Source organism: Cibotium barometz, chromosome 45 (genome assembly GCF_041138505.1).
Source record: "Cibotium barometz isolate CiBa-2024 chromosome 45, ASM4113850v1, whole genome shotgun sequence".
Lineage (NCBI taxonomy): Eukaryota > Viridiplantae > Streptophyta > Polypodiopsida > Cyatheales > Cibotiaceae > Cibotium > Cibotium barometz.
Genome location: NC_141090.1, coordinates 32,809,092 through 32,822,962, shown reverse-complemented (window position 1 = coordinate 32,822,962; position 13,871 = coordinate 32,809,092). Strand labels below are relative to the sequence as shown.

General features: G+C 43.1%; 2 protein-coding genes across 2 annotated transcripts in view; both read left to right on the top strand.

The window, feature by feature from the left end:
• LOC147612667 (thaumatin-like pathogenesis-related protein 4) overlaps positions 1-12,353 on the top strand; it is a 43,783-nt gene extending 31,430 nt beyond the window's left edge. The window contains exon 3 of the mRNA XM_086782834.1: positions 12,339-12,353. The gene's annotated coding sequence lies outside the window, so the exon portion shown is untranslated. The remainder of the gene's footprint in view (positions 1-12,338) is intronic.
• On the top strand, positions 11,555-12,323 carry LOC147612668 (thaumatin-like protein). Its single transcript, XM_086783561.1, has 2 exons — positions 11,555-11,684; positions 11,884-12,323. Exons 1-2 carry the CDS (start codon positions 11,630-11,632, stop codon positions 12,321-12,323), a joined length of 495 nt encoding a protein of 164 aa, XP_086639687.1. The 5' UTR covers positions 11,555-11,629.
• Positions 12,354-13,871: the final 1,518 nt, after the last annotated feature.

Genomic DNA, 13,871 nt, shown 5'->3' with positions numbered 1-13,871 from the left:
TTGTGTGGTTGAAAGCTGGAAGAAGCTTGGATTCTCCCATGTGTAGATCCGCCGGTCTCCTTCTTGCATTTGACGCCAGAAAAGTTGATTGAGGTGAAGAACATGGGGATTTTTGTAGATGGAAACCCCATTATTTACACAAAATGGGCCGTAATAATTTTATGTATTTTTGATGAGTAGCTAGCAAAAAAATATATATATAGAAGATATGGATAAAGTCCCTAACGCACACACGCTTATTTACAGTGAAAAGGTATTTATGACAAAGAGTTTATATGATTTTCCTTGGTCGAGGTAGCTCCTTGTGGTAATGTGAATGGCCGAAAAAACGGCTATCATTTAGCCCTCCCCCTAGATGATGGTATATTCATGTACCATCATAATGTAGGCCTTCTAAAGCAAGTGGTGTAATGTGGTTCTCTTGTCCATCTTTCTTCTGTTCCTTGTGTTTTGCACCACATCCATCACTCAAACCACATAACTTACATGCCCTTTTATCTCCTTTTTCTGGTTGCTTTTGTAAGTCTGTCGGTAGAATGCAACTCAAGTATGGCTTGAGTCTGTAGCCATTAACCTTCTTAGAATGTTCTTTGCCATCCAAATCCATGAGCTGATAATAGCTAGAGTTGAAAACCTTCTTGACAATGTATGATCCCTGCCATCTAGTTTCAAACTTGGCATCAAACCGATTATCAAGTCGATTGTCATACCTTAGCACAAGATCTCCTTCTTTGATGCCCTTGTCTTTCAAAGTTGCATTGAACTTCTGTGCTGCTTGCATGGCTTTTCTTTTATAGCACTCGTATGCAGCTTCTCTTTTCCACTCTAGCTCAACTAAAGTGAGAAGTTGATCTACCCATGCATCTTGATCTCCTAGTCCACCTTTTCCATGTAGCCGCATTGTTGGAATGTTGAGCTCAATAGGCTGCAATGCTTCTTGACCATAAACCAAGTGAAAGGGCGTAAACCCCGTTGCTTCTCGGTAGGTAGTCCGTATGCCCATAGTGCTCCATCAAGGAACTCATCCCAAAGCTTCGTCTTGTTCTCCACCATCTTCCTTATGATTCCTGCAATGACACCATTAGCCTTCTCTACTAACCCATTTGATTGGGGATAGTAGGGTGTGCTATGACAATGTGAAATATGAAGCTCTTCACAAACTTCGGTGAGCAAACCTTTTCTAAAACCTGGACCATTATCAGAAACAATCTCCAAGGGGGTGCCAAATCTGCAACATATATGAGTGTAAACAAATTTGCTTACAGTCTTTCCATTCACCCTTGCCACACTTTGAGCCTCCACCCACCTAGTCATGTAGTCTATGGCCACTAAGATGTACAATTTTCCATTTTTAGTTCTAGGTAGTGGACCCATAGCATCAATGCCCCATTTTTCAAATGGACCACTTGCAATTGGCGTGGACCATGTAGCAACCTCTTATTACCATTGACTTGGCAGTTATGATAGCTCCTACACCAATGTTGGACATCCACATGTAAGCTTGGCCAAATATACCCAGCAAGCAAAATCTTTTTCACAGTTAGTTCTTGAGCAAAATGGCCACCACATGCTTCTTCATGCAAACCCTCTAAAATGGCTGGAATCTCCTTGGTTGTTGGTACTCTTCTGCACACTTGATCTTTTCCTTTTTGGTAGAGGGCACCTTCTAAGAACAAGAAAGAACTTGCCCTCTTCATGAGCCTCCTCTTTTGTGCCTTTGTGAAGTCTTGTGGGAATTCACCTTCCAAGATGTAGCTCACTATGGGATCCAGTGCCTCCATTCCTTGGTACCGTGGTTGCTTAATAGCCGCTGCAGCCAAGACTACTACTTGCATTTCCTTCTTAACACATGCAACAGCTGTTGTGCAAGTAGATCAGCATCCTCATTTTGTTTCCTAGGAATATGATACAATTGCACCTCCTCAAATTGATTAAACAGCCTACGGATAGCATGAACCTTTTGCCTTAATCTTTCATTCTTGCATGCCCAAATGCCTAAAATTTGCCTTACAATAAGAAGTGCATCCCCTTTTACCAGGAGACGTTGTATCCCTTGATTGATGCACACCTTCAAACCATGAAGTAGTATGTCGTACTCTGCTTCATTGTTGCTAGTAGAACTTGGTAAGTTGACCTTCTCCTTCATAACCACCTCTCCATTTGGGTTGAGCAGCACCAGCCCTCCCCCTACTTTACCTGTGGCTTTTCTAAAAGCTCCATCAAAGAACAAGGTGAATGCATTAGGTATAGTTTTGGGTGGTGGCAATGGTGGGGTCTTTACTTCAGGCACCTTAATCTCCTTTTTATGCACTCTATAAGTGAGAATCCCTGCCAATTGTGCACGCACACTATCTTCTACCTTGAAAGAGTATTGGAATTCTTGCAATTCCATAACCCACTTTGTGATTCTAGCACTGATAGTCATTTGAGAAGACACCCAAGGAAACAAATTTTCTGTAGTGAGAATTACAAAAGGTTTTGGTAACAAGTAGGATCTAAATTTTCTCACCGCAAAGATGAGAGCAAGCATCATGAGTTCCGCTTCCGTGTAGCCTTTCTCCAAGACATTCATGACCCTACTAACAAAGTAGATGGGCCGCATCCTAGTACTGTGGGGATCTTGCTGTAACAAAACTGCACCCACTGTTTCCTTTCCAACACTAGAGCTAACAAAGAAAGTGTACTCCCAACAAGGAGGCATGAGTGTTGGTAGCTCTGACAAAATGACTTTAATGTTACAAAAGTACTCCTCAAGCTCATTAGACCATGCAAACTCTACTTGTTGAGTTAATTTTTGCAAGGGGTGAAGTAACTCTGAGGCTAAGTGAATGAAGCGTGACATGTACTTCACCTTTTGAATGAATGAGATGGCCTCCTTGAGACTCTTTGGAGATGGTAGGTCGATAAGAGCCTTTGCCTTTGTAGGATCCACCTCAATGCCTTTGGAAGAAACCTTATGACCCAGCAAGATTACTTCATCCTCACCAATATGACATTTGTCGGGATTGAGTTGGCCCCCCATGTCGTAGAGTTTCTTCAAGCCTTCTTCCACCCTCTGCACATGCAATGACTTAGAGCTATAGATGCAAAAATCATCTATGAACACTCTAATGGATTTCCCAAAGAATGCTTGAAACACCATGTTCATGAAACGTTGAAATGTCGCTGGAGCATTGGTTAAACCAAACGGCATGACTCTGAAAGCATAACAACCCCAAGGAGTGATGAAGGTTGTTTTCAATTGATCCTCCAATGCAATCCCAATTTGAAAGTAACCCGAGTAGCCATCACATATTGTATACTTCTCATGACCTGCTACCTCATTTAGGATCTCATCTTGAAATGGGAGAGGAAAGTGGTCCCTTTTTGTCGCCTCGTTGAGTGGACGATAGTCCACACACACCCTCCATTTGCCGTTCTTCTTGGGAGTGACCACGACGGGAGAGACCCACTCTGCATTTTCTACAGGATATATGAATCCCGCTGCTAGAAGCTTCCTCACCTCTTTGAGTAGTGCTTGCTCCTTGATGACTCCTAGTCTTCGTAGCTTTTGTGCCTTAGGTTTGGCTTCTGGCTTTAGCTCGATCTTGTGTTGAATGGCCTCTACGCCACGCACATCTGTGTAATCTTTAGCAAAAACCCTGGGAAATTTCCTTAGTACACATTTAAACTCCTCTCCTTCCTCCGATGTAAGCGTTTTTGAGAGCATAGCATCAAACATTTCTTCATCATGCACAATTTGGTCTTCTTGAGAGCCTACCTCCTCCAAACCTTGGCAGGGTGTCTCTTTGTCTTTTGCTCTGAATCTTACCCCCATGACTTCAATGGAAGACTCCTCGCCCATAGTGCTACTACTGCTTTCTTCCTCTGAGGCGTCATCGCTGAGGCGTCATCGGTCCAATCCTCCTCTGTTTCGCCTTGAGAAGATTCTTCATTCATCTCCTCTTGTCGTTGCTCCTTCATGTCAAAGATAATCTTCTTACGATTTTCATTCCTGCAAATTAACTTTCCATTTTCCCAATCCTGCAAAGCTCGCATTCTCATTAGCCATGGTCTACCTAGGATAAATGGATAACCACTTCCCTTGGTAGACATAACATAAAAATCAACAACCTTCTTAATGCCAAAAACTTCCACAGAAACATTCTTACAAATCCCAAGACACTTTGCTTTGCTATTGTTTGCCATTTTCACCTTAATTTCAGGTGTTTCATGAATATGCATGCCTAGTTTTTGCATAAGGTCCTCTGTCATGATGCAAATTTGTGCACCCCCATCTACTAGACCCTTCTTAACTAGCCTTCCCTTGATGTAGCAATCTAATATAGGTGTAATGTCCTCATTCATGTCGGCTTGTGAAATTTTTACAACAGGCACATTCTCTTTTGTTTTTCTCCTAGTGCTCACGGCCTTTGTTAATTCCCTCCTAACTTGTGGACATAAGGCTAGAAATCGAGGCCACGAGATATCAGGACCCTTACCTCTCATGTCTTCCAAAAGGTTGTATGGAGCCATACTATGTCCAAGGGGAAAATCTTGGAGGTTTATATGACGTCGTCTCCTCTTGACTTCCTTATTTTCCTTCACTTTCTTTCCTCGTCCATGGTCACTTTGTGATGCCACACCCTCCTTTTCCTTCTCTTTTCCATGCCCTCGTTTGACACCATTTGCTTCAATGTCTACCTCCTTGGCCTGTGTTACCTCTACCACATGTACATTTGGGTCCGGCAAGGGTGGCATTCCTTCCACTCCTCGTGGAGGTGGTCTTGTTGCATTGGGCCTCTGCAAAATCATCGGTTGTTGTTGACTAGTGCCTTCACCTGCATTCATCACTGGATAATTCATGTTGGGCTTCCCTGGCTCCCCACGAGGCCAAGGACAATTATACATCCCATGCCCTGACTCTCCGCAATTCCAACATTGCAAGAGTCGCCTAGGTCATTGCTCTCGTTCTTCAACCCTTTGAGCTTGGCCCTTCTGTTCCACAGCTTGTGCAAAGTGGATAGACAAGTTATTTAAAGACTCATTTAACTTTTCTATCACCTCGACTGTGACCTCAGGTAATTCTCTACGAGTACAAGACTGTACCTCTTCCCTAGGCTTTGAGTCATCAAAGATAAAGCCCCCTCCAAGCATACACCTCATCTTTCGGAGTTTCTTGGTAGCCCTAGCCTCAGCAGCATCAAATGTTGTGGGCTCTCCTGACTCTACTTGCAATTTTAGTGATGGGTACATCCCTGCAATAAATCTCTCCTTTTTCAAGAATTCAGCACCATCTCCAGGGTTAGGAAGACTACGCAACCAAAGAGTCCAAAGACGTAAGAATTCTTGCTTATAACTCAAGTAGTCCAAAGACGTAAGAATTCTTGCTTATAACTCAAGTAGTCCTCTAGATCCTTTTGCTTATGAGCAACTATTTCTTGCCATAGCTTTTGTGTGTTCAAAGGAGTGAAGTAATTGTCTCTAAAAAGTTGCATGACCCCCTTGTAATCTACTCGTGCAAGTGCAGGTAGAGATTGAAACCAAGTGGAAGCATCTCTTCGTAGGACCAACTCAAACATGTCTAAGCATTCTTGGTCTCCTACCACTTTCTTTATGTGGAGTGCCGTTCTAAAGTTTGATAAGAATAACTCGGCATCCTCACCGGGCTCTCCAAAGAATAAGGGATAGCCACTCATTTACCTAGTGGTATCCATGCTTGAGAAGAAGGAAGCACAAATATGATTGCACAAAGGTCTTCCTTCACTCTCTTTCTCTCTCACTCCTTTTTTCTTTTTTCTTTTTTTCTTTTTTTTTTCTTTTTCAAAGTAGAATGAAAATGTAGACGTCAAAGCTTATGTCATAACGAATCAAAGGCAAAATAAATGGATTAACTGAGGCATTAATGGCTGCTACTTGCCTAGGTCCAAACATACGACGAATGACACGCTGAAATTGTAACTTACTACCAACAACTATGTGTATTTCTTGCCTAGCATAAGAGATTGGCCTACGGTATAAGTCTTCTTGATTCATAAAACTAAGCTAAAACAAGATGAAAATATGCACATCAAAGGAAATGGTGTAATCTACAATGGGAAGTATGACAGGATTAGGTGATGCTAAAATCTCACTTAGTCTTTCTGGACCAAAAAGAAGAACCATGCGTTGTTGGTAGAAAATCTTTCTATCAATGCAAACATTCACTCTAATGGAGTGCACCCAATGAAACTGGTTGAATTGAATCCCAAGAGGATTAGGAGGAGGTGGATTATTCATGAAAGATCACACAAAAGTACCACTTTCCTTCTTAAAATATGATACCCAACAAGCAAACAAGGAAATTTATGTGTTAGAGAGATCGATGTACCTTAATTTAAAAACTGCTCGATCCTCAGTGGGGGCACCAAAATTGAGGCAGTCCGGGGCGGGCAACAAGAAGAGCAGCCTCTAAGCACTCCTCAAGGCTTTGCTCAGTGGGCTTGGGGCACAACGCAACACAAACATAAGAACCCCAAAACCACACACCCAACAAGAAAAGGGGCACCACCTAGTTATGTGTGTGAACTAGGACACCAAAGATCTTTCCTTGCAGCTAATCAATACAAGCTAACCATATACATCAATCAAAAGATACACACACTCTCAACAAACACTCATAACATATGGTATTATGTGTGGAGGAGACTAGCATAACACAAATAGATGCACACCAAACTTGGAGAAGAACTTAGAGAGACAATATAAGCTTGATTTTGTTGTCGGTCGCTAATGCACTTGATCTTAAGGTTATGGGAGCCCTCTCACCATACAACCCTCTTACCATGAATTGAAAGGCAACAAATCAAAAACAAGCCGTGAAGCCATGAAGCCTAAAATCACACCACAAAATAAAAGGATCAAATTTACCTTAAATCAAAAATTGGACCGCTTCGCTAAATCAACTTTGGAGATGTAGGAGTCCAAGATTTGTATGCAATTGCACCCAAACTACTAATCTTATTTATGCACAAAGGCAAGATACAATTATGATAGGGAGTATGGCATCACTCAAGCCCTCACAATGACATAACTAGCTTCAAGCTTCAAGGTTCACTATCTCCTTACACACTAGAGTTGGGAGTGGTGTACAATGTGTGTAATCTCCTTCTTTACAAGGAATGGAGGGGGCTCTATTTATAGGTTTGAGAAGCCCCAATTAGGATTAAGCCTAATCAATCTTATTATGGAAAATCATAGATTATGGATTTTTTATTTTGAATTGAGAGTGGGCCTCTTCTTATCCCTTGAGTCACATGGATGTGGGCTCAAGGTGAGAGAATTATTGAAGATGAGAGGAGAGTGTGATGTAGAGGTTTGAGCAAATAACTTGTAATAATGCCTACTCCAAAAGTAGTAGAGTGCGTGCTTATTTACAAATGTTAGTGGTTAGTAGTTAGTAATCACTATAAAAGGTTAGTAATACAATGTACAAAATGAGTGTGAGGAGTAAAGATTTGGAAAGATCCTTGTGTGGTTGAAAGCTCGAAGAAGCTTGGATTCTCCCATGTGTAGATCCGCCGGTCTCCTTCTTGCATTTGACGCCACAAAAGTTGATTGAGGTGAAGAACATGGGGATTTTTGTAGATGAAAACCCCATATTTGTAGAGGCTAATATGATACATTCATGCTGAATTTTTATGTATTTTTTGAGATTGGGAAAATAATTTAGTAATATGGGAGTAGTAGGGAGAGAAATGGAAATGAGGTATGGGTGTAGAGTAGAAATGAGAGCAAATGGAGATGGAAGGAGAGAGAAAAGGTGGAGAGGGTGAGAGAGGACATGAAGTTTGCAGGTTTGATGGAGTGAGAAAGGAATGAGTAAGTATGTAGGTGATGAGTGTTTAAGGGAGGTGAGAAGAGACTAGGTGTACCTTGCCAAAAAGTAGGCAGACTAGGGTCCAATAAAAAATTCATATCTCACCGCCATTAGCTCCAAAAATTCTCAAAAAAATTGAGCATATTCCTGAGCTCCGGAGCTAACTTTTGTCTTTTGATGACCAGTCCAAATTCGGAGTGGAGGTGGGCGCAAAAAATTCAGCAGAATCATGTATGTTCTGAATTTTTAAAATCTTTGTGTGGGTCCCCATTGGTGGAATTTCTTGATAGCTCCAAGAGTGAGCCCCCCAATACATCATACCCTGACCTTAGAGACTCAAGTGTATGTGGACACTTGCATGGAGGAGATTTTTTCTATTTTATACAGGATTTACATAATAAGAAAAAACAAACTAGTATTTAACTAGTTAACATATCATGACAATATGGTTATTATAAATAAAAAAAGAGATCTAATTGTGAATAAAATATATAAAAATAATTGATATATAAAAAAGTATTTAATAAAAATATATAAAATATTTAATAGTAAAAAATATATACAAAAATACTAAACTATGGAAGTCAAAAGGGAGGGAGACCCTCATTATTTTAGGGTAGATGAGAGAATAAAAGATGAAATAGTCTAAGGGAAAAAGTAATTTGGGTAGTAGGCTTTCTACATGGTGTGGATAGAAATGTGAGGGCATAGGATTTACTTATGTATAGTGAAGTTGAAGCATATGTACAATGATGGTCTAAAAGTATTATGAAGAATAATAATAATAGTAATAAATAAATAAAAATATATTTAGGTTTTGGAATATACACACCTAATGAAGTATTTACATAATTAGAGAAAATAGAGACCCCCATATTTAGGCCCTTATATGAAATGAAATATTTACACAAAATGGGCCGTAATAATTTTATGTATTTTTGATGAGTAGCTAGCAAAAAAATATATATATAGAAGATATGGATAAAGTCCCTAACGCACACACGCCTATTTACAGTGAAAAGGTATTTATGACAAAGAGTTTATATGATTTTCCTTGGCCGAGGTAGCTCCTTGTGGTAATGTGGATAGCCGAAAAAACGGCTATCACCAGTTTCGGTAGAGCACCTCTCTAACTGAGGAGTACCCGCCGGGGATTTTGCCACGTGATCTCTACTCCTCTTGTTATCTTTTTGACATTCCATCAGCGCCGGGGTAGAGGAGATGAGATGAGTCTCTTCATCTACTTTTTTCCCTTTGCCTTTATCCTTGGTCGAGGTCGAATCCTTGGCATTAATTGAGTCAACTTCCTTCTCCAGCCTGTTTATGTCGATGCTAGGTTGGGCTTGATGGTAGGAGGACGCAGATGATTCGGCCGTCTCAGCGACCTCCGACTCAGGGAAATTTAGCAGTGGTGCGAATCTGTTCCCTTTCCTTCCTTGCATTTTTTTGGGGGGATCTCCACGTTTCTTGTTCTTGGCAGACAGGGATGAACTCTTCCTTTTCTTGGAGGGGGCCTGTCCCACTTTTGGCTGTGGTCTGGATGGGCGCAGACTGCTTCTGCGGGTGTTTGGCTGGGCAGACCTTGATGGCATGACCTTGAAGACTACAGTGGAAGCATGCGTTCGGAAGGTGTTTGTACACCACAGCCTGAATTAGGGTAATCCCGTCATCTCTGTATATCTCGATGTTGGCTGGGAACGGCCCCTCCAAGTCCATCTCCACCAGGATTTGGGGGTGCCATCTTGGATTAAAGTCTTGCTGAGGTCGTCTACCCAGGATTTTCCCAAGGGGTTCAGCTACCTTGTGGAAGAAGGGGTAGTATTGCATGGGGAGGTGAGGGAACTCTACCCATACAGGGTAAAGGGTCGGTTTCGGCCCTTCAGTCGAGAAGCTTGGGGACGATCTGGAAAGGCACAGGGGGTTGTTACGGATGAGCCATTGGCCCGCCCCCAGAACTTTTAGGGCCATCTCTGGGGTCTTGAGGAGGAAGAGATAATAATTGTTGGGGAGGACCTGTGCAGTGGAGATTTCAACCCCCAATGGGCCCCAGGACTGTCTTACCCAAGACTTTAGGGTTTCCAGGGGGGGCGGGGGTCAAACAATAGACCCACCACCGCCCGGACAGAGTATTCCTGCTCTAACTTCTTAAGGCCATCAGAGGGAGGAAAAAGCTTGATATTGGCATAAGAGTTACCTTGATGATCTCCGAGTGGAGTAGTTCCAGCCATTGGAGTGCCATCTGGTGATTGCAGAGCGGGAGGGGTTTGCATGGCACCTCCGCGGGGATGGACTTGGCGATTTGCCTCATCTTGGTGTGATGCTTCTGCAGTATGAGACGGGGAGATCTGCGCGGCCCCATGTCGCTCCAAGCAGGCCACTCTTTCTCTGAGAAAATTGCGCTCTGCTTCCGCGTCCGCCAATGCATGATGAAGAAAAGCGGGATCTTGAAGCAAAGGAGTCGGTTGGGCGGTATGATTGAAAAGAGGGGGCATGTCTTGCGCCACCGGGACCAACGCCTGCGAATCCAGGTCCATGATCTCACGCGACCTGAACTCCTTGGGGACGGCATCCAAAGCCTGACGCCACAGGTCCAAGACCTGATTTGACCCTGTCAAAGCCTGTCGCTCGGTGTGTTGCTGCAACATGTCGGTTCTTTCCTTGACGAGCGACGAAGCGGTGGCTCTGTACCTGCTCATATTTGATCATGCTCGCTCTCGTCAATGCCAGGTTTTTTAATCGGTTGTTGGCTGTGTGATTCATGTTGCATTATGTGGTTATCTTAATATCGCTATAAATCGGATGATTTATCTTAGCTACTTTACTGCTCTGTGCGTGGCTAATTCGATTACTGTCAATGGCATCAGCTTAATTAAGATTATATTTTGCTGCAGGTTGCAGCGCCACCACTTTCAATGTTGTGAATCAGTGCTCCTACACCGTGTGGCCGGCGTCGTGGTCGACGGCGTCTGGTGGTGGAGGCTCGGAGCTGGCTCCGGGTGGCACGTGGGTGCTCACGGTAGGCGCTGGCTGGTCCGGACGAGTGTGGGGGCGAACGGGCTGCAGTGGATCCGGCACCAGCTGTGCTTCGGGCGACTGTGGGGGCTTGGTGTGCACCGGCAGAGCGGGCAGCCGGCCACGCTATTCGAGATTACTGTGGACGGCGGAAACAACCTGGACTACTATGATATCTCCATCATCGACGCCTTCACCCTGCCCATGAGCGTTACGCATCTTTCATGTAATCTCTCTCTCTCTCTCTCACACTCACACACACACACACACACACACACATACACATGTACACTATTTAGATATACATGCTTACATACCTATAGATACACAAACATACATAATATATATAAGTGTGTGTATCTATAGGTATGTAAGCATGTATACAAAGATTTCATTGAAAGATGTGAGATGAGATCTTCTTAGATTCAAATTCAAAATTGCTTTGGAAGATGTGAGATTTGGCTCCTCCTCACGCTTGAAGGAGGAGTGGCCATTTTGAAATAGGCCCCCCTCCTTTGCCCACGTGGAGGGAGGGCCCCATGATGCCATCCATCAAACAACTATTTTTTATCCCTTGTGATTAGGTTAGGGTGGGTGACTGACTACAACCATAAACATATGATTAGGTTATGCCCACTTGGAGGGAGGGCCACTCTCCCTTAATCCTGTATAGATATTACACCCACTGCTGTGCGGTGTATCATATATCATCGTGCCTGTCGCTAATTAATTATACCAACCAACTTATCAAATACATTGCTGGTCATCAGCGTTAGACGTATGGCGCAGCTAGTGTGGGCCCCCCTCATCATAGCAGCATTGTGCGCAGTATCAGGTACTTGATGATGTCAATCTTATGTGTAATGCCAGGTTTTTTAATCGGTTGTTGGCTGTGTGATTAATGTTGCATTATGTGGTTATCTTAATATCGCTATAAATCGGATGATTTATCTTAGCTAGTTTACTGCTCTGTGCGTGGCTAATTCGATTACTGTCAATGGCATCAGCTTAATTAAGATTATATTTTGCTGCAGGTTGCAGCGCCACCACTTTCAATGTTGTGAATCAGTGCTCCTACACCGTGTGGCCGGCGTCGTGGTCGACGGCGTCTGGTGGTGGAGGCTCGGAGCTGGCTCCGGGTGGCACGTGGGTGCTCACGGTAGGCGCTGGCTGGTCCGGACGAGTGTGGGGGCGAACGGGCTGCAGTGGATCCGGCACCAGCTGCGCTTCGGGCGACTGTGGGGGCTTGGTGTGCACCGGCAGCGGGCAGCCGGCCACGCTATTCGAGATTACTGTGGACGGCGGAAACAACCTGGACTACTATGATATCTCCATCATCGACGCCTTCACCCTGCCCACTGGCGGTTGCACCGATGCCAGCTGCCCCCAGCCCCCCATCTACCGCGTCCCCGACTGCTCCGGCTGCACCCAGGGTTGTGCCTACGGTGGCTCCTACACCATCACCCTCTGCTAAAACACAACGGCTTTGCACGATATTAGTGCATCAAAATAAATAAAACTATCCAAGCATATATAATAAAACTATCCCAAGCATACACTTAAAACCTTCACATATCATAGCTTGTTCTAGATATAATGTTTTGAATTCGGAAATAAAATAAAACAATTATGTTCTCAAAAGCCACAACAACTCAAGAGTCAGGACTAATAGCGCTAAAGTTTGAAGACCCTTCCAAAAGGTTAGAAAAACGTTTATCCTAAAAAGAGAATCTGAGTTTTTTGGGGGGGAAAAAAGAACTTTTGGGTTGTATAAACGGAAGTTTAACATGATCCCTTCAATGGAGCCCTCATCGTGGAAGGCTTTATGCCTCATTTATTTATATTGTAATCGTCATCTTCAATATGGGACCAAAATTTTGTTTCACATTAATTAGTTGGTAGAAGGGCTCCAAGGTAATTTGAGGTCAAAGTTGATTAATTTCTTTTGACAAGGGCTCCAACCTTTGGGATGAAAGAAGGAGTATTTTTTTGGAGTTTTCGTGAAGGTTATTTTTTCTACGCGTGGCATATCGTGGAGATCTTGCTTTTTTTTTTCCCTGTTCTCTCTCCCTCTCGCGCATGGTATCCCCGAGACAATAGTGTCGAGTGTCTGTCCCTTTGGCACACGCTTGCTTTGCCTCTCTCATCCAGAAAGAGCATGCTCTGGCTCTCCGGATGGCACTCTCTCTCTCTCTCTCTCTCTCTAGAGCCCGAGCAATGGCTCTCTCTCTCTCTCTCTCTCTCTCTCTCTCTCTCTCTCTCTCTCTCTCTCGTGCCTGAGAGAGAGCTCGCCGAGAGGCCTTCCATTCGACTCTCTCTCCACCGTCTCATCTCTGCTCGACTCCACCGTCTCCCTCATCTCGTGCCCAGCGGAGGTTGGTGGGCAGAATCTTAATTTAAACCTATCCTCTTGGGTGTTCCTCTCTATTACATCCTGGTTCCAATTATTCCATCTTTATCATCAAGCCAAATAGTGATTTTGGTAGAGAGAGCAAGAAAATATCCACCTTGAAAGCATTCTTTGATAATTTTTAAATCTCTCCTGCACACTTTTCTTTATTTTTTATTTTTTTATTTTATTATTATTTTTTTGGCAAGAAACACCGGTTTATATACACCACCCACACAAAAAGCCTAATCATTTTGTAGAAAAGACATGCATAATTCTGTGGTGAATTTTGGTCGAAGGAGGGGAAAAAAAGATTCTACAAAACAAAATGGCCAAGAAGCATTACAAGCAAAGTAGAAGTGGACGAAAATCCATATATGAAGAAGACATAATAAGAATCAGAAATATGCCAATTAGAATTTTTTGTGGAAGAAAAGATGATCTTGTAGAATTAGGAACATAGGACCCAAAATCGTTTCACCTTGCAATATCAAAAAATTTGAAGTAGCCTACTCTCTCGATCTAAGAAAAAGAGTCAATCTATACCCATTCAAACCCCAATGCTTAATTTGGATGCAAAGCCACCTATTATTTCGCACAAAAAACATCAAAGCCTACCACCATTAGGCTTGT

Bases quoted from the DNA above. Each gene is read 5' to 3' on its own strand.
- LOC147612668 (XM_086783561.1), top strand. From the start codon at position 11,630: ATGGCGCAGCTAGTGTGGGCCCCCCTCATCATAGCAGCATTGTGCGCA. The intron at 11,685-11,883 runs GTACTTGATGAT...ATTTTGCTGCAG, and splicing joins AGCATTGTGCGCAGTATCAG to GTTGCAGCGCCACCACTTTC.